General features: G+C 40.9%; 3 protein-coding genes across 5 annotated transcripts in view; all 3 read right to left on the bottom strand.

The window, feature by feature from the left end:
* The window catches only part of Best2 (bestrophin family protein), a 41,287-nt gene extending 36,046 nt beyond the window's left edge, over nt 1-5,241 (bottom strand). The window contains exon 1 of the mRNA XM_033327390.2: nt 4,841-5,241. Within this exon, the coding sequence (XP_033183281.1) occupies nt 4,841-4,911 (71 nt within the window). The 5' untranslated portion in view covers nt 4,912-5,241. The remainder of the gene's footprint in view (nt 1-4,840) is intronic.
* A 1,634-nt stretch (nt 5,242-6,875) lies between these two features.
* LOC117153491 (L-lactate dehydrogenase) lies at nt 6,876-8,786 on the bottom strand. Its single transcript, XM_033327592.2, has 7 exons — nt 8,640-8,786; nt 8,265-8,382; nt 7,967-8,140; nt 7,685-7,858; nt 7,434-7,551; nt 7,228-7,351; nt 6,876-7,040 (listed from the first exon to the last, which is right to left on the bottom strand). The coding sequence occupies exons 1-7, from the start codon at nt 8,784-8,786 to the stop codon at nt 6,876-6,878; spliced, it is 1,020 nt and encodes a 339-aa protein (XP_033183483.2).
* An 888-nt stretch (nt 8,787-9,674) lies between these two features.
* LOC117153490 (L-lactate dehydrogenase) lies at nt 9,675-13,237 on the bottom strand. Of its 3 annotated transcripts, none has more exons than XM_033327590.2 (5): nt 12,949-13,237; nt 11,791-11,920; nt 11,239-11,704; nt 10,793-11,034; nt 9,675-10,633 (listed from the first exon to the last, which is right to left on the bottom strand). In XM_033327590.2, the coding sequence occupies exons 1-5, from the start codon at nt 12,951-12,953 to the stop codon at nt 10,469-10,471; spliced, it is 1,008 nt and encodes a 335-aa protein (XP_033183481.1). In that variant the 5' UTR covers nt 12,954-13,237; the 3' UTR covers nt 9,675-10,468. The 3 variants fall into 3 exon arrangements, with proteins under 3 accessions (XP_033183481.1, XP_033183482.1, XP_076477319.1); XM_033327591.2 differs by having other exon boundaries at nt 13,031-13,237; XM_076621204.1 differs by lacking the exon at nt 12,949-13,237 and adding an exon at nt 12,415-12,593.
* Nucleotides 13,238-20,414: the final 7,177 nt, after the last annotated feature.

Raw genomic sequence — 20,414 nt, 5'->3', positions numbered from 1 at the left:
TCGCTCGTTCTTTGTGCTTCCACAGGCTTTGTGTTTGTGTTCCAAGGGCAAACAAAAATGTGGCTTCAACTTCGCAAATATTACCAGAATTTAATTTATTTTGCAAGTCTCGGAACGCACAAATTATTAAGGAAATTGCTCCAGGATGATCCTGGGAAGAAGGAAGGGAATTCTGGTCCACCCGATGTTTCTAGGAGGTTCGATAGCGCGTTCGCATAAGTACAAACATACTCGCAAGCAATCCGGTGCACGTACACACACCTGTACTCTGGCGTGCGAGAAACGCGCGCGCGTCCGCGCTTAGTACCCGCTGCAGTCCGCGGAAGACAAGAGAGGTGAACGAAATGTGTGTCATACACTAGGAGCGTGTGTGCGGTGCGCGGTCTGTGTCTCATTGTCATTCGGCGTAGTGCGAATGCAACAACGTTCGTGCACCCGGTTCGATGCAGCCTCGTGAAAGAAACGAAGACGGCGCGAGGCAGCGTTAAATTCGCGAGAGAGGCGCGCACCACTCGACACAACTCAACACGACAGGACACGACAGGACGGTGTGTCGTCGCGACACACGAGCACGAACGTGACCAATCGGTAGCGTCGTTTCGACGCGCCGCCGACCACCGATGCGCGCCGCTGCAATACGGACTAACCGATCCCGGCTTTTTGCATTCTTATGAGACGCTCCTGATCGTCCAATTTGAGAGACAATGGCCTAGTTCCCCGAGCTCGCGCCATTGCACGATTCCTCACGGTCGCCGATCGAAGAAAGTTGTCGCGTTCGGCTGTTCGATCGTCGCCGATCGTCGTCGTCTTGATATTTAGACTGCAAGTAATTTCATATTTGCAAAGAATTTTAGCACAATTTGTAACGTTTACGAATGTATATGAGCGATGGATTATCGGTAGGAATTCTCTCTTTTCGTGTTTTATCGCCATTCGCGCGATTCGAGTTATCAGCATCGGATGGGAAATATTTTCCACGTGAAATCAGACAGAGTTTCTCGCTGTGCGTCTTTTTACAGATAATTCTACGTGGTAATGCTTTCGTAAAGTAAGTGCGCACGGTGTTTCGTTCGGTATGCTAAATTGATTTCACTCCGTTAGAAATTCTATTTCCGAGTTGGCGCCGGCGATGAGGGATCGAGAAGAACCGCGGCGAACGAGAAATATGACGAGTCATTTGAAATCAGGCAAGAATTCCTGGATTTCACTTTTTCGCGAGCTTGCAGACGAATATCGTCATCCTGCCGCTTTATCTTGGTCAGTCTTCCGTGCACCGTGAAAACCGTTCTTGCTTTCACGCGTGCGATTCGCTGCCATAGTTCTTCCGTTCACGCGCTAGGCCTATTTAGCGCGCGTGATCGGCGCAACTGTTACGCGTCCATGTGTATACAGGTATACACGTTGGTGGCTCTATATCGATGCTCGGATTCTAAACCTGGCAAAACATCAGAAAAATAAACACCCGCGAACTTCTACCGTTGCCGATCGTGTCTATCGTAGTGGTCGGTTTAACTTCTTCTAGCTCATAATCTACACGCGAACGCACTATTTCTAACCGTCAATCAGAAATCGACTTAATGACCACGCTTCTAACCTCATAACAGATCGGCAAGCCTCGAGAATTCATACGGTTAATGATTACCATCCCAGCGGAGAATCAGCCGCGATTTTCTATTCCTGGATAGTGGATTTGTATTTATAGATCGTTCTGGACTCTCCTGGGTATTTATAGATCTTCGATCGCGTCATTCTCTTTGGTTGCCCAGTCCGGTAGGCGGATAGGAAAGCTGGTATGGACTGTTCCGGAAGACTTACACGAGAAAAAGAAGCTTCTCGCATGCCGGTTCCATCTCGACTAGCGTGAAACTCTACGGTATCAGGAACCGTATATTGAAACTGCAAGATTTTCTGTATGCCTGCCGCTTTACGACCATTCCTTGTCTTTTTGCCTCTCTATTACGTGATATTTTTATAGTGAAGGCGTATTGGTAGATGAGTACGTACGATCGAAGAACATTTGCAGTATACACACGATGAAATAAAAGGTAAAATGGCACAACCTTGAGATACACGGCAGAAGTCCCCCTGTTCTTTGGGTTCGTTCAACACGTTTGCCTCGCAAGCCAACGGTATAATCTATTGCGAAAATGATTTAGCTGCCAGTATGTAAATCAGCATGCAACGATACACGGTACGTCAAGTACCTTGGCTGAAAATACAATACTTATTCAGAAGAGAAAGATCGAATACGAATATTGGAATTGCACAGCGATATCGAAACAATTAGCTTTTGGACATTGTACTTATTCGTGAACGTTCTGAGCTTGCTGAGCTCGATGGTAAATTACAGCCAACTACACGGCAATATCTCCTCTGAATCGAGCATGAAATACCTACAGATTGCATTCGTACAGATACCAGCGGTGACACTACGGTATCGTTTTGCGTGCGCTATCACGAAAGTGTTTTCTATTTCTGGAAGTTGCTGGTTATTTATAGATAGTCGTCGGTCGTCGCTATTACTCTGCGTGCAAGGAGTGTGTCGCGCGGCGTGTAACGAGCCTAGGAAAGCGAGATCTTACGTGAAAGCCGTTAAGGCCGTTTTCAAGCTGGCGCCCACAGTCCGGAGAGAAACCGAGATCAACCGAGGATCCACCAACGCCGCGGCTCTAAAGGTCGTGGAAATGTCAATAAACGAGCTTCGGCAAGGACGTTGCAAATCGTATGCAACGATATTCCGACTACGATTATGCGTTTTCACGAACAATCACGAGCGAGGAATTCGCGATGCGATTCTGCGTCGACAGAATTTACCTTGCGTCACGAAATTTTTATTAATGTCTTTGATTAATGCCCGGTCATTTATTTCAACCGCAGAAAATTATAGAAAATTATAGATTTTTTTCACCTGTCGATTATTAAGTCGAGTCATGTTGGTATCACGTAGAAAGACATTTCCGCGTAACTAATGTAAAATCTGGACAAGATACTAAACGGGGAAACCGATTTTACTCGTGATTCTACACGTGCATCACGTGCTTCTTCCGTCAGTCTATTGACAGACTTAGGTTTGCGTTTCGCGCGTTCACAAATGTAGCTATGTCGATACCGTTGAACGGATACTATTTAATCAAGTGATTCTGTATGTCTGTTGTCCCGTTCTGAGAACTCTGGCTAGCACGATGTTTAGACTTCGACGGGTAGACAAACCCGTCTTTAACTGTACAGATGATCATCGAACATTTACATAAGATTCATTGTATAACATATAATTTAGCGCCATTGGATCTACGCGAGCATTGATGTCATCGAGTTCTGAGCAAAGTTGTGTAATGAATGGATAGTTTTCCTAAACGGAAATTAAGTCGACCATCGACGATAAATAATATTTAAAAGATCCTAACAACATCGTGTCGACACGAAAAATTTACATAAATAAGTTAAAAAAGAAAAAAAACGAAACTTTGAACAAGTCCATATTCATATCGAGTACGGTTAGATGAATCAGTATCTAGATAATATAATACAATTGAACGGTACACAATAAACGTGGCACGACATAGGGGTATTCAAATACTACCGTTTCATTTGGTCGTAAGCGACAACTGGAACGAAAATCCCGTGGCAGAAGAGTACAGAAACAGCGTACCGATATTCCACGTAACGTTCGAGTCGTTACGGCTAAAATCAATGTATCGACGACCTTATTTCCTTAAAACGTACAGGCAAGCGTTGACCGAGCACCATTTCTGTGCTAGCGGGTTTTACGTGCTCCGCTACTGTGATTCATATAACCGTACGTTCTGAGGGAAAAAAATCAGGACAATTTCTGTTTCGACGCGTACCAGCCTGTTCCACGACCATCTAACGTATCGCTCGTAAAGATAGCGAATCGATCGAACGACAAATATAAAAAAACGAGGAAAATAGAACAACGATCAGAAAAGTCTATACGTTATTGGTTTTCCTTATTTTCTACACGTGCGTTTACAGAATCCTTGTCCAAGGACTCGGCTAGCCTCTCCTTCTTCTCCTCCTATGCAGCCGGGCTCTAAATCGAGAACACAGTACATCGAGTCGAAAGTTAAACGTTGCACAACGATCCACTGGTCACAATATCGCAATATCTTCGTCTTACATGGCATGCCGACTATGTAAACTGTCTAGAAGCGTGCTCCAGTATCTTGGAACGCTTGGCTCGGGCGCACGCGTGTCGAAAGTTTTGCTCGCTTTGCTATTTTCATACGTTTCTGCTCAAAATACGAATCACGAATCGTGACAATTTTGCAAGTCCATTCTCGTTACAGAACGTCTCCGTTTACTTTACGTAGAGGAACGCGAGCGTGTACGAATTTTAGCCAGAGAGACCGGTCGAACAGACCGTCGCGTCTCGTCCTCTTTCGTAGTCAGCGTGAAATTAATCCACCGTAAGGAAAGTGAGAGCACCACCTTTTCGATGTTCCGTGTGTGTCGAGAACCGTCCGTAACCTACCGTGTCGCGTTGTTTCCTACTGTTCCGAGCTGCGAGACGATAATGTCGCGACTCGCGACCAAAGAACGTGGTGGAGTCGATGAAGGGACAAAGTGCAGATAGCGCGAGCAGTGGTGTTCTAACGATCGAGGATAGAGAACAGAGCAGAATGAAAACAACTACAGACAACGTAGCTTGACAAACTTGTTGCTAAGGCCTCGTAGTGCGCATCAGATTTGTTCAACCTGTCACACTGTCACCAAATTTCTGACCAATCTCGATAGCGTGTACGAATCGTAAAATTCGTCTGATTTCGCGTAAAGAAACGAACGATCGTTCGGAGGAAAGAAATCGATATCGTAAACTCACTTGACCAGGATCCTCCAGAAGCAACCGAAGCTGGAGCCGTTTGGCACTTCGCTCGCGTACGATATAGTCATTTTCTACTTGACCAGGTATACACCGTCCCTATCGCGTTTCTATCTTCTTCCTGTGTTTCGATTTCCTCCGCCACTTGTTCCTATCGTTCGATTTAGTTGGTACCTCGCACCGTGCCGTTGGTGTTTCCGGTGGAGAAGTTGTACACTCGCGCACATACGGCGCGCGGGCCGCTGAGTCTTTCGCCAATCCTTGATGATCGAGGTTCGATTACCGGGTTCTATCAGGTGTTTCACGTTCGGCTTACCATCAGGAAGCTTCTAACACGAATAAACGGAACCAGCTGACCGGACGGACCGACTGTCTGCTGACTGAGCTCCACTGACAGACGACAGGACCAACAGAGAACGGGGCCCGGCTACCACCTCCACCTGGGCCTCAGTACCGTGTAAACGTGTCTTGTTACCTTGCTCCTTTGCCGATCGTTTTGTACACTCGAGCCGAGATTACTTTTTTCTTTTATTTTCTTATAACAATTTATCTTAATTTTTATGGACTCTGTATTTGACGCGATCGATGGTAAAAGTCGTTAACATGGTAATATTAAAAACGGCATATCGTATTAAGAATACTGATTGATGCAGTAAGCGTACTAGCGGATACTTTAATATTTTGGAAAGCTTTGTTCTAAAATTAAAATTCATTAGATTCATCAGTGCTGTACTCTCGAGCAAAGGTTCGTCAAGCTTATCAACTATAAGTTCCAGGCTCGGTTTGCCAAGCAAACAGATTGTCGTTTGTAAAATATTTTCCTTGCTAATTACGATTCCTGGAGACACGTCGAGGTCCCAAGGCACGCGTCCAGTCCGAAACGATCGAAAGAATTTCTATTGGTCGACAAAAGGATTCGCGCGCGTGTTACGACACAATTCACGAAGAATTCTTTTAAAAATCAATGACACGCCTCGCCTTTCAAATGGATCTGCTTTCGAACCAAGTAAAAGGAGAGCGTTTCTGACCTGGTGTTTTCTTCTTTGCTCGATATCAAGACGACTACTTATTTTCACAATTCCTGCTTCTCCTTCTTACGTTTTTAAATCAGAGATATCGCGTTAATCCTTCTTTTCTTATCCCTTCATTAATCTTTAACTGACAATCTCCTCAGGTGATTAGAACCATCAAACTTCTCGATAATCTCGAGATCTTTGTGGTTGCGAACAGATTTTATAACGATGCAACATTTTGTTCGGAGAACTCCAAACGCTCTCAAACGAGAATTCTTCGAAAAATAGCGCTGTTCTTACGGCACTGTTAGCGTTCGAATGCTGTAACATCGCGGCTCGTGCGGCTGTCGCCTTACCCGAGCATTTCAATGCGACATCTCGCGGTCGATCTCCACACTGTTCTCTCACCTTGCCGTGGCCTAGCCTGCGGCGGAATCGCGACCTTCTGGTACCATCCACCGGTCACCTATTGCCTTTTTTACGTGTACCATAGGGAACGCACCTATTCGCGTAATCTGAAAATTGTGTACTAATGCTGAATTTTAGCGAAATACTTAAATCCTTGATGCAACAACAGAGCTATGAATTTGAATTTTCATTTGAAAAAATATCGTTTTAAGAATGAGTTCAGGGAACTCATGCGTATGCAAATCGGCGAAATATCCTTTAATGTTCTTCGGAACATCTGTAGATAGGTCATTGACGTCATCGATTGGATGAAAACGACATCAGTGATTCACAAATGAGGAGAGAAAAAAAAGGCGGGTAGACGCGGGCTTCGTCATCGCACGTATTTGACTCGTGCTTCGAGACAGGCTGCGATTGCAGGTGAGATAAGTCGGGGAAGTAGTTTGAATGTTATTTTTCTCTCGTTGAAATAATCGATCGAAAGCCGCGAATATGTAATATTCGATCATTTATCGAGCAGCATGGCACATTATATATTTAAGTACACTTTTTACAAAAAAGTTAATCATCACAATTAAACAATACGATATTATTTAGAAAGACGATTCGAACGATCACGTTTTGATATCCTTTTGCACGTTGTATACAACGTTCGCTGATGTTTGAAACAATTTCTTCTCGAATTCTGTAATTCGCATTCGCACGATATTCGTGACGCCATTCTCACCTATGGAACAGGGCAGCGACAAGAAAATCTCTTGACAAACTTCGTGATGACCCTACAAACGAAATTTGTCCAATCAAAATCGACTAGAGATATTATAAGATTCAAAGCAATCTTCTGCGTAGAACTGTCTAGTCCTTATCACGTCTGATCTGAAATTTTTATGTAATCGACTTCGATCACAAAGTACGATCTGAGTCACAGTTTAAGTAAAAAGTTTAGGCTCAAAGTTTAATTAATACTTGAACTAAAGTTGAAACCGGTATAACCGTCTGCGAGTTGGACAGAATAGCCGTTACGATGTGAGCAACCGAAAGGCCAATTGCTGTGTTGGAATATCCCTTCAAACACCTAACCGTGGCGCCACTGGAAAACAAGGAAAAAATTCATTTTGCCGATTCTTTCTACCAATTTGAGATATAATAGGAAACAGGAGGCTAGAGCTCACAGTCTGACGACTTCCTTGGAAATTTCGAACCATCTTTCTTCGTCGGTTTCGAGGCCGATATTCGGCAGAATGTCGCGAAATTGCACACCAGCGACATTTATTCCAGACCAGAGTGGAACTAGGAAACGTCAAACGGACTTAAACAGACGCGATACGTAACGTGTGCTTTCTCCTCCGGCAAAATGTAAAAAATTAGATCACGTAGAGTACGCGTCGAATTCGCCGCAAACGTGGCCGATTTTCGAACTCACCCTGACTGTCCCCGTGCTCGCCGATGATGTACGCGTGAACCGAGCTCGGTGCTATCCCTATACGATCAGCGATTAAGTAACGAAACCTTGCTGAATCGAGACTAGTCCCACTTCCGATTATTCGGCCGGCCGGTAGTCCGCTCACTTTCCACGTTATCCACGATAAAATGTCAACTGAAAGTAAAAGTTCCGTTTCTACTCGCGGCTTAACATTGACTTCGATGTATTGTCTTCCGTTGTACAGATAAATCTGAAGATTTCTCTTTTTATGTTATACTTAACCTGGGTTACTGACGATCACGAACACAGCATTCGGACTATAACTAACCAAAGTAGGTATAATGTTCTTCATAATCTCCGAATTGCGTTGTACCAAATCTAACCGCGATTCACCTTTCTTTTGTCTCGCGCCCGCAGTTATAACGATCACCTTCGAGTTGCTTGTAATACAAAAGTCTGAAACAACATTCTTCTTATTCCTCTATCTGTTTAATCATTTACCACGCTCTTTATAATTAAACCTTTGTCGTGAAAGTTGTCACATGCTCAATGAAACTATTTTTAAAGTAAACATCGTTACCTGTGTCGAAATCTATGCGTGGATCTCCTAAAAATACCGCGCCGTGATTAAAATCCATTCCTTCCCCCTCCAGCTTCTTCGGGAATGCATCGACTATCGCAATGTGCGGGGTGATGTTCTGCGATGAAGCAACGGAAAAATTACAAATGCCCAAGTGACTCGACGTGACTTTCCATTATCGAGAATGCACGTGTATGTAACACGAGGACATTTTCCAGGACTTCTGTCATATTCCTGGACTTAGTTGCCGCGGATTTACCACGTGAGACGTCTATCGAACTTTCACTCGTGTTCAAAATAAACTCGATAGTCTCGAACGTTTGATAAGTTCGTCGTTCAAGGGTCGAAAAATGTAAAAGATTGGTACCGATGTACCTGGAAGAGAAGCGAGTTCGCGCAGGCCACGCCGACCATTCCCGAACCTACGATCGTCACCTTGTGACAGCAATCTCGTACTGGTTCCGCAAACTTGCAAAGCAGCTCTTCCTTCAGACATGGTGGTCTGAAATGAAAAGTTATCATTTTATCGTAACACTGGTACACCTTCTGTCAATTCGACATTCACGATGCATTTGTCCAGTTACGACATATGAAATGAGTGGTATTTTGCGTTTAAAAGAGGCTACAGTCTTGTTGGTACGATTCCAAGCTATGTATTTTTAATGAAGATCAACTTCTCGGAATTCCAATTCTTAATGTACTTTTCAATATTCTTTCTTTATTGGCTCTTTGCGTTATATTTAATGATCGTATTTTTATACTGACTTAATATTTAAGAAAGAACTTGGTAAATTGTTTAATTTTAATGTGACAAAGAAGTAATTTGAGATATGCATTTTATACGTAGAATTCCAATGTTAAATAGGTGTTAAAGAAAGAGCGGTCAGTAGGTAAAGGAGTATAGATCGCTTACACGAAACTGACCGCTCTCTGTAAATCGTTTCCAGCGGTGGCGTCTTTGCCAAAATCAGCGGACGCGATTTTCTTCGTCTTGCCACCGGCGAAAATGTCCTTTAGTATCGTTGGCGGTAAACTACGACGAAAGTGTTTGCTGGCAAAGCTTCTCCTCGATATCGTACATATCGTACATTTCACACATGCCGGCAGCGACGAAATCGACAGCATGCGCGACAAAACCATTGCTTCTAACACCTGATGATTTTGTTTAATTCCCGTGTCCCCTCTATCGCGAAAAATGTCACATCGCACAAGGTTAATTGACGTTTCATTAAAAAGAAGGCGCTGCCGATCATAACGCGCCTAGTGAATCGTCATTGCGTCGGTTTATCAATTGTTAAACAATCCATGGTTACAAGGATTCGATTTCAGCGCATGATTGTGATAAATTCATCTTATAATAACAAACAGTCGTATGACAAATCTTAAGATAAAAATAATCGTTTCATTGGCTTAGCTAAATAGTATTGATTTATTATATCACTGGTATAAATATACAAGACAATGTGTGATACGTTTGATAACAGGATCAATTAGGAAATAGTACTCTAGATTTCGTATGAAAATACAGATCAGTCTATGCGAGTTTCGTGAGGTAGACATTGAACATTTTGAGAATCGTCTGATATCTCTGACAAGTATAAGATAAACATAAATTACGAATCAATTTAAATTTCTATTTCAAGTTCTGTCTGATAGTCGTATCGTGGCTGATAATTGTTTATCGTACATATTTGTACTTCGACTTATCGATTAAGTATCTTGTCTTGCGTCAAATCATAATTACGTACATCGTAAAATTAGTGTATCATATAACTTATATATGATAATAATATAATTAGTACGTTATAATATATAATGTCGTATTAAACCAACTGAATGCAATCAAATTTGTTGTAAATGTTAAACATCGATACAACAGTAATTAATACTTCGTGGTCACGCGAACACATATTTTCTTTATACAAAAGATTATTCTAATTGTTGAATCATTTATATCATTCATCAAATCAGAGCGTGTTTTTTTGGCGTGTTTATGCATATAAATAAAATTTAAATATTTTTAATAGCACTCTTAAGTATTGGCCACATGAACTTAAGTAATAAACTGTAAGTAGAAACCAAAGGTGCTTGTCAAGAATCAATACTTTGAGTGCATAAACACACACGACATTGAGTTACAAGATGATTGATTCCCTTTGTTTAGGAGAAAGAGTTATTTCAACGCGCAAAATGAAACGAATTATTTAAAATTTTAAGTCCTTTTGCACGTCGTGCATCATATCGGCTGACTGGTGCAGAAGAGCAGTCTCGCCCTCTGTTAACTTCTGTTGAACAACGCACGAGACACCACTTTCACCCAAGGTGCAAGGCAGAGACAAGAACACGTCCTTCTTGATTCCGTGGTATCCCTGAAAATAATCGAATATGAGGATCATTGCTCACTGAACGATGAGTTCAGCAACAAACAATTTTTTAAACGTCTAGACGTTTCAGCAACTCATTTTGCAATCCACGATGATACTACAATCGCGCGTTACTTATATAAGAAACACGAGTTATCGACTTACGGTAACCATGGTAGATACGGCGTGAACTTGGTTGGAGTTTCGCAATATAGCAGACGCGAGATTCGCAACGCTCAAACCAATAGCCCACGATGTGTAACCCTTTAGTTTGATCACCTCGTATGCGCTATCTACAACCTGTTTGTGCAGTTCACCCCAATTCTCAGTGTCTTTGTCCGTACCAACGTTTTCGTTGAGGTCGCGCAACCTGACGCCAGCAACGTTCACTCCAGACCATACGGGTACTGAAAATAATAATGAAACGAATATTACAAACTACCAGCAGTCTATAAAAATACATTTCACTCGTCGTTCACGTGAAAATTCGGTAAAATTACGATTTAAGTTTGATAACGCGACACTTTGTTTCCTTATCACAGATAACAATCGTTAATCAGCTGTGAGCACTAAAAAACCAATCAACCTTTGAATATTGCGCATCAACGTACCACTCGTATCGCCATGCTCTCCGATAATCCAGCCGTGACAGGATGTGGGTGCGACGTTCAATTTCTGCGACAAAAGGAAACGGAATCGGGCGGAGTCCAGATTGGTTCCACTTCCAATCACTCGGTTCTTTGGCAGGCCTGAAAGCTTCCACGCCACGTAGGTCAGAATGTCTACCGGGTTCGAGACGATTAAGAGAATCGTGTCCGGGCTATATTTGACTAGCTGCGGGATGATGCCTTTGAAGATATCTGTGTTTCTTTGAACAAGATCCAGCCTCGTCTCGCCTTCCCTTTGACGAGCACCGGCGGTCACAACGCATAAACTAGAATTCGCTGTAGCAGAGTAATCGGTACTGGCGTTGATCTTCGCGTTTTTCAAGAACGCGCTACCGTGTTGCAAATCCATCATCTCTCCCTTTAGCTTATCCGCCATTACATCTACGAGCACCAAATCGCTCGAAACATTCTGCAATACGAAAAAAATTCAAATTTCGGTTGTAGATTGTTGTTTAGTAAATTATAAATATTCAGATTTCGGAATGTAAAACTTACGTCTGTTAAGATGCTGAAAGCACAAGCCATACCGACTTGGCCGACGCCGACCACGGTAACTTTGTTTTTTCCCGTGGCAACCGGCTCTATCACCGTGTTTAATAATTTATTTTTCAACAATGCCATTCTCCTAGAAAAAATTATTATATTGTCTAATGTGTAATAGGCTAGCTGATTCTTATCTACTTTTGAATTTTCTGCACGCAAAGGTCGATGAAGGTCAAAAAGGTCATAGCGTGCGCTCGTGCTATTGCGAAAATTTTAGAAACGTTCTATTGTTACAAAAATGTGCTTCAATCAGCGTATGTGTCAGAATAGCTACTCTTTGTATTGCAAGAATTCCTAACGTTTTATTTTTTTGCTTATCAGTCTCTCAAAGCCGGAAAGGTTACGAAAATTTCAGAGTTTCAAAATTTCGTGACCTCTCCATCTTCCAAATGATACGTTTCGTTCATGCAAAGAATAGAGGAAGAAAAAATAGAATATGTTAGTCACAAAAAAAAAAAGAAGAAGAAGAAAACAAGAAAAAAAGAAAGAAGAATACAATAAAAATAATGTCGTTAAATTTTAATTACATGGCGCTTTATATATTTACACTTAGACGAATTAGAAATGAATTTTTACCAGTTTGGCTTAAAGCAGCTAGGTAGGAAGCGACATTTTTCCTTGTTCATAGTTATCTATTCGTTTACTATATCGATTACGTGAATGAAACGTAGAACGTAGATAATACAAGCAAGCTCTGAAGGTGTCACTAGTAGTACGTCAAGCACGTGTACCAACGTTCAAAGTTATACGTACTATAGAAATGCAGGTTACACAGGAAACTGCAAGCAATTACTCAAATAAATCAAACTAAGAAACTACAAACAACATCGAGAACAGATATTAGTACCCATCACCGCTAGAATACGCTAGCAAAACGAGCGAACTAATTCTGTTAATTAAGTATCACCAAGTGAACAATTCACGGAATACAGAACTGTGCTGTGACCCAGTTTCTTCTATGGGAATGGTGCCCCACATCGCGTAACAGGATTCATCCTTATACGACGCGTCGTTATACACTAACTTTCAAACATCGACACATCGACTAATCTCGCCGTATAATAACTTGAAACGCGACGAACGTAAAGAATAAAACATATATACACTAACCTCATAGTTGCTTTAAGAAAGAAAAACAGAAAGCAGAGAAAGAAATGAAGCTAACACCAAGCAGGTTATTTGGGCGGTTTACCAGGAGGTCCGTACGTCCAACTTGTCTGACAGCTCAGAGACTTCTGTTTGCTAAGGTGACCTTGCCCCCGCCTTTTATACCTCCCATAGGCTTCAGCCGGCGCGTTGGGGCTGATGAAACCGGTAATACAACCGAGTATCGCCGAAATGATAAATTCGCGTTCGGTTTTTCCGATAAATTTTCACATTGACCCCGTGTCACGTGTCGATCGTTCACGCGTCGCGTGGACGTTACTTCGAATTCATCGGTAACTTGGCTGATGCGGCGAAGTACGTAGATCGCGGCATAGATTTTCGGAAATTAAAGGTGACGTTGCGCACGCGTCGTATGACGCAACGTGCGTTCCTTTTTCCCCGAGAAACAGTGTCTATCGATCCATGTGGTGCTTTCTTCTCGATCCCCACTGCGCGGCTAATAAAAATCAGCTTTCAGGATGTGTGTCGTTTTAAGGGGACTAAAAATACATACGATCGGGGTCCGTGGAATGCTATCTAACTGGATATTTTGTTTGGACTTAGTACTGCGTTAAATTTACTCGAACTGTTTTCATAAAGATTTATATAATTTGAAAAGGGAGTTCTTGTGGATCTAATCGACGCGCTCGATTATTTTTATAGTGGAATTTTAGAGGTAATGGGATTTTAAAACTCTAGGGAACATATGTAAGTATGTTGTATTTATTAATTAGCTTAATTTTGTATGTCTGGATTCATCCGTCAGAAATTTTATTGAAACTGTTTCTCCAATTTTCATTATCGTCGCTCCAAAAACTGATAATGCAAAGAGTGATGTCATTCTCGGCAATCATAGTTTAAGTTTCATCGCGGTGGAATGTACATGACAATTGAATGAAACGATTAGGATTGACCAATCCCATTGAACAACATTTGCTACAAGAGGAATCCCGCGAGAAACAATAGACTTATTTAAAAACTCGTGTGCAAAAAATTAAACCTCGTCTAGTACTTATCTCGAATCAGAGTAGAGCATCCACCAACTTTTTTTATCGAATAATCTTGTCGATAGTATGCCGCAGATATAATATCGGCGCGTACATTTTGCGCGAATCTGCTGGTTTGTTGGAGAATACACATATCGTCACGTGTTCCGTTTAGCTGAATCATATTTAGGAATACCACGATGAATGCAGGCGAGAATGACGCAACGGATCTTCACATGTTCGTCACTATAAGTTCTACGTGATCACAAGCACCTTTTCATCTACTCTTCCTTCTCTTGTATTCTCGAGCGTTATTTTCGTTCCTCCAACGTCTCACGTGATTCTACAGCCTACACAAATAGTGTTCGCGCCAGTCACGAAAGGAAAAACGTGAGAGGCGTCACGTTTTTCAGTTTCGTTGAATTTGATGCAATATTACATTAAAATTATCTCGATTAGTTAACTGCTTCTTTATTCGTTGTCTAACGGATTACAGGAATTTCGCTTCTCAATATCTAATATAATCTTGGTATTTTCATTTTTAACCATATAATAAGCGTTGAAGTTTAGTAATATATTTGTGATCTGTGCGAAATATAGATGTATTTGTACTAAATATCTTGTAATTTTTGTACTAGGTTTCGAAATTGATCAATATTTAAAAATGCACAAAGACGTCCATCATACTCTTACTTACGTTCTCAAAGATTATAAAATATCGCTTTAAAACAGAATATCGTTTATGTTTCCTAGTTTATTTACATTAAGCTTAAATTGCAGACTTCCAATTTTTTCCGCGTTTTACCATAATCTAATCGGAAGGAGACGGGATGAAAGGTTACTACATTTCATAGAGATAATGCGTTTTTGCAATTGCTCTTTACACGCCGGGCATTAACTTTGACCGCCGCTCGGCGTAAAAAAAAAGAGATGCTTGTGGATGAAATTGACGTTCCTCGAGTAACGGAGCCGCCATCCGTCCCGTAATTATAATCATTTGCATCGCCGTGGCTAGCACGTTTCGTTCTCTCAAACTGGCGAGAAAATTGAAAAGAAATTTAGAAGGGAACCTGAGCGATGATTTGTCTAGCGCGAACACGCAGCGCTTCTAACTTTTTTATGGTTTGAAAGTTAAGTTGATCGAACAATGCGTTACTATCGAACTGCGTATGGTTGCATAATCTTCGCATCACATGCCACGCATAATGAACGAGTTGAAGGAGTTAGAGTCAACGTCCGAAATTAATCTATGCACATAACTGTAAAAGCCGTACGCGAAATAGGGCAACTTGTCGCAAAATAGCATGTAATTTATAATTGGCCAAGACTGAGCTATGACTTCTATCGGATGTATTGTTACGTATATGATATTATATTCTATCTAATCGTTAGACATGTGTTTATAGGGAAGTGCGATATTCGAGTCATTCACTCTACTGACGGTGAGAACTTTGAATCTTTGCATCTTCTTATTTTCTTGATAGATAAGTAGTATTAGAAGATTGATTTGATAATTAGGAGTTTATGAATTTATTCATGAATTAATATAGTGAAACGAAGATTACTATTAATTTTTCATTATTTTTACAATAGCTGATAAATTTTTGAATTTTTATATCACACAACTGCTATATCATACACTGCATATGTTAGAGATACATTGGCTTTGCACGAATTGCGCAATAAGTACAGCGTTTGAATGTTTCTAGATAGCAGGAATCACGTGACAAGCAGACAGGTGCATTTATAATATAATTCAAGTACGGTTTATCTCACAAAAAGATAATGTTGTCTTCCTGAACGTATAATCCCATAATATTTCTTCCTGTAATTGTTTTTCCCCCGCGGCTACCGATCATTGCCTTAATATTAATCCGTAATCAAAAGGCTGTTACATTCGTTATCAATAATTTTCTTTTTTAAATTCTCTCAGATACTGAAGATACTGAGATTCAGTCGAATTAATATATGGAAATATCTTCTGCATATAACATTTCTTTTACAATAATCTTGACAATAATCAAAGTTCATGACACTTAATCGCTCCGTTCAATAAGATTAATTCTAATACGTTACAGTTAATTACGGTGTTTTACGACATGATACCAAGATAATCACATTCGCCGACTTTACTGCCAATTAGTAGAGAGTCGCGTACACAGTTCCATTTGTGTCTTTCGTTAAATCGCGTCATGATAAATTAATCGATCGCATAAAGCGCGAAGTCAATCATCCAATTAGCCTCAATTTGGGATACAACGTATTTTTGCAAAGCGATCGACGAGGTTTAGCATCCGAAAACCGGACTTTGTAAATCTCCCGTGATTCGATATTGCTAATTGCATCGCAATTCGGTATCGATCCGTTGAACCGCCGTGATATCGACCGACTAATTGCGTATCCCTCGTGTGCTACGACCAAGAAATTGTAAAAATAAGTCCTTCCTTGCTTTTCCCTTTTATTTCTTTCTCCCGAACAGTACTATGGTCGCCACTCACACCGGATGTCTTGCAACCGTTAATCTCGTAATCGTTGCAACGAGCAGCGAATGAAAAGAGGGAAGAAAAAGAGGCAGCCGTTTCAATCTTAAAAGGGCAAATACAAATTGCTCCTGCGTATAATCTCGCGCAGTAACTTGGGCGGAGATCTTACAATGTTGCGTTTTTGTCGACGCACCAGATTGCCTCTGAGAATGTACGTGTTCTTATGCGTTTTGCCAAAGTTATGGGATACTGAAACAAATCTTCGTTTGGATTACTACTCGAGCGAAAATTTATTCCCTGCTTGTGCCAAATATTTCAACAAAATACTAAACATATTTGCCCCGAACTTTCCTCTTATGACTGATAATTTTAGAACGTTGAATTCCTTGGGTGTTACCACATCCTATTCGTTGAAGTGTTCCTTGTTTAAGAGATAAATACTTTAATCCATTAAAAGGTAAAATACTTTGATTTTATCGAAATAAGCAACAACAAATAATCTAAAGGTCACATTTTTTTATAATCTTCACATTGAACAGAATTAAACGTAGCTTTAAGCCTGTCTTTAAGTAGGAAATTTAATTTTATAGATAATAGAATTACTTTAATTGAATAACTTGTTGATTTCTATTTTTTAACGTAATATCAAGCCAAATAAACAACATCAAATATTTCTTCGCTCATAGAACATTTATTTTATCTCTGTTTTTTACACAGCACAGTAAAACGAACGTAATTACACGTAGTCACACGCAATATTTCCTATGAAATTATCCGAAAAGACCGATAGCCTGTTACTTTGATCCGTGTTACGTTTATCCATTAAACACGGGTGGTCGCAGTTGGATGAGCGCAGTGTTAAAAGGTGCATTCACGCGTGCAAAAGAAATAGAGAACTGAAAGAGAAAGGGTGTAGATCGTCGGTGAACTCAACAAGTGATTCCCCGTAACTATAAATAAATGCCGGAGGAACGGGTTCGCTCGCTCGTAAATCTGAAATCGGGGCATAATCGGCGTACAATCTGGAATCTAGCACGGATCGAGGCTCCGTGGCTCGCGATCCACCGCGCGTGCATTCTCGATTACGTTTTATCCGCCGGCTTACCGTCGACGGTAAAGCTGGATCTGACTATTCACGATCGGTAATCCAGGATTCTGCCATAAATCAGCTACCTCGTCTAACAGCCGTATACCGGTCTCGCGTAGAGAAATTATTCCGCTGGAATTACAACCCCTAGTCTTATTATCTTGGCTGTGTTGACCTCTTCGAGACAGCAATTTCACGAGTATGCGATCCACGCAGGTTATAAACACCGTTCGTCGATGAGTTTGCAAAGAACCATGATCGAGAAGGAGGAAGCGTACATGCGTGGATGTGTTATCGCTTAGCTAGTAGGAGATAAGTACTCCCGACTGATACGGTCAAGACAATTTCATATCAATTTGGAAATTTAAAATGAAATCATTGCTGCATTTGTTTTTATGGAAAATTATAACAACGATTAAGCAGTTCGTGAAGGGGAATCGTTATCGTTAGTCGAAGTATTCTGTAATTTCTGTATTGTAAAAACCCAGTTATCATTGAACTCCGATTGATCATTACAAAAGGTCCTAAGTATATCTCCTTGTGCTATCTCAAGCACAACCTTCAGACTTTAGCAATAGCTTTTTGCCCATCGTTATAAAGTTCAATAACACGATGAGGAAAGAGTAGCCTGGCTATGTTGAACGAAGTGCTTTTGTATTTCTTCATCGGTTAAAGGTTAGGATAAAGAAACATTTTTCCGTTATGTGAATTAATCGGCTATCTTTTGCGGCTGAAATTAGGTCTTTTTCTACGATTTTGATAGATTCGAAGTCGGGATCCGACTCTAGACGGTCACGTATCGTATTAAGGGATGCAACCGCGTTCATCTCGTACATACGATGCATTATTGCAGAAGGTAATTACTCTCGCGAACGTGTATCTATAGGGATTCGATTAGTTGGCTGTTTTTGTCCAATTGCTTACCGAGGGATTATACAATCCCTGAAATCCACGTTGGTTAACTCAGTCGTCGTCAGATTGGTAATCTATGAAATATCCACACCTAATATTAGGTTCTCTTATCTCTCGATATAGTTCCTAACATGTAATTGAAAAGTAATCAAGCTTTTACAATCTCAGATTTGCTTATCTTTCTTAAAATATGATTGAAACGCCATAAAGCTTTAGCGACTTATACCCGCGACGTATCGACGTATCGTATCGCACTTTTTGTTTAAATTCGAGGCAAGTGCGAACTATTTAACAATTCGATACGATACGAGAAGCCCCTTCTAATAAATCTTAATTAATTTCGCGATAGAGAACCCGACTGCTGTATGCGATTAAAAATATCATGGGTAACCGGTCGCGAATAATTTTCCGCGTGGTCCCGCGTGCTCGTTCGAGTTTATCGCGCAGACAAGTGTAACGAGAAACGAGTTTCGCGTCCGCCACGGCCGAAACACGAGAGCACGACTCGAGACAGGCATCGGTTTCGGACAATCGACCAGTATTGGCGTGATTTTGTGCCATTAATCTTCTCTCGACAATTAACTGGCTGCAGGGCTAACGCAATGGCCGGCTATTAATTACAATCAACGCTATCTTACGCACGCGGTACCGATACGACGTTTAATCTCGCGTCCGGAAACCTTCGCTGGCCGAATTCATATCAAGTTCCCTGTTCTAATCTTGCAAAATGGAATGGCTGTTAAAAAATTTCGAAATTATACGAAGATACTGGTGATTGATCATTAGCTTGTTTCATGATCGATTACGCTCGATAAAGTGACGTTCTGAAAAAAGTCACTGGAGAAAGGGAACAAAGATTCTGGAACGAAGAGAAAAGTTTCCATAAGTCACCTGAGGCAGTGGGTTTATCTGGGTTCTCGTTGTACCCGACAGATGCCGTCGTTATGAAGATTTTTTTGAAAGATTTTTACGACAAGATTTTCAGATCAATTTCTATTGATATTAAACATATTATTTTATGTCCATTGATATTACTTAATATTTTATGTCAAATTACTGGAATAATCTTGATCTAGGAATTTATTCTTGGAGCAAATAAAGTTTGAATTTAAATTGATGTTTTATATCTTGATGACACGAATAAGTAATAAATAGTCGTATCGAGATTCGCTCAGATCAAGCAGGTCCTTCGAGAGGACAGGCCGAGATATTAAACGATTACTTAGAATATTTGTCACAGGGCGTGCACAGGGTACATAAATGTCGCAGTTATTATGAATTACGGTTCGATTTCTGTGCGATCCGATGCCATATATTTGATTTAATGAGGTAACAAGTGCACCGAGACCTATAGCAAGAACCCGAACAGGTGATTAATCGCACCCTGATTTCTACCTGAGAGCTTTGCGTGGACGCATCCTACTTTGTTTAAAGTGACATCTATTTCAGAGTAACAGAGTCCCTGTTCGTTAAACCTTAACTGGGTATTGGAACCTAACCATCTTATATTCTTCTCCATTGACAGTATATTAATCTTATATGTATTAGCATACGTTATGCTTCTGTATCGTTAGCTAGCCTAGCCTATCCATTAATCCTTTCACGTTTATGAACGAGAAACCTCGCGATGGCTTGGACGAGATATCTTGCGTGTTTTTCACCGAGACGTGACATATCTTATCCACAAATCCGAGCAAAAGTTGGCCCGTGAGTCATTTGATTAGATGCGAAGGAAGTGGTTATGTTACGTGCTATATTTTTAGACATGCAACTACGCATATATCTTTATTTATTTTGCATAAATGTAAGGTAATAGACACGTGACGTAATTGGCTTTTCTTGTACGGTCAACAGAATCAACGCGCCTTATTACTGCAGAGCTTTTAATACACCAACGCAGAGAGAAAATACAACCATACTTGTCTCGAAAGAAACAAAACTCATAAGTATCATGGTTCCAAG

Source organism: Bombus vancouverensis, chromosome 1 (genome assembly GCF_051014615.1).
Source record: "Bombus vancouverensis nearcticus chromosome 1, iyBomVanc1_principal, whole genome shotgun sequence".
Classification (NCBI taxonomy): Eukaryota; Metazoa; Arthropoda; class Insecta; order Hymenoptera; family Apidae; genus Bombus; species Bombus vancouverensis.
The sequence above is the reverse complement of the archived record's forward strand: the minus strand, read 5'-3'. Positions and strand labels throughout refer to the sequence as shown.

What these genes read in the sequence shown, in the direction of transcription:
- LOC117153490 (XM_076621204.1), bottom strand. Translation starts at nt 12,464, where the DNA reads ATGAACAAGGAAAAATGTCGCTTCCTACCTAGCTGCTTTAAGCCAAAC. An exon ending in AGAGCATGGCGATACGAGTG is followed by an intron (nt 11,035 to 11,238) that starts GTACGTTGATGC and finishes TATTATTTTCAG; the next exon opens with TACCCGTATGGTCTGGAGTG. An exon ending in CCGTATCTACCATGGTTACC is followed by an intron (nt 10,634 to 10,792) that starts GTAAGTCGATAA and finishes GATTATTTTCAG; the next exon opens with GGATACCACGGAATCAAGAA.
- LOC117153491 (XM_033327592.2), bottom strand. Translation starts at nt 8,786, where the DNA reads ATGATAACTTTTCATTTCAGACCACCATGTCTGAAGGAAGAGCTGCTT. An exon ending in CGTGATCGTCAGTAACCCAG is followed by an intron (nt 7,859 to 7,966) that starts GTTAAGTATAAC and finishes TTTTACTTTCAG; the next exon opens with TTGACATTTTATCGTGGATA. An exon ending in CGAGCACGGGGACAGTCAGG is followed by an intron (nt 7,552 to 7,684) that starts GTGAGTTCGAAA and finishes GACGTTTCCTAG; the next exon opens with TTCCACTCTGGTCTGGAATA.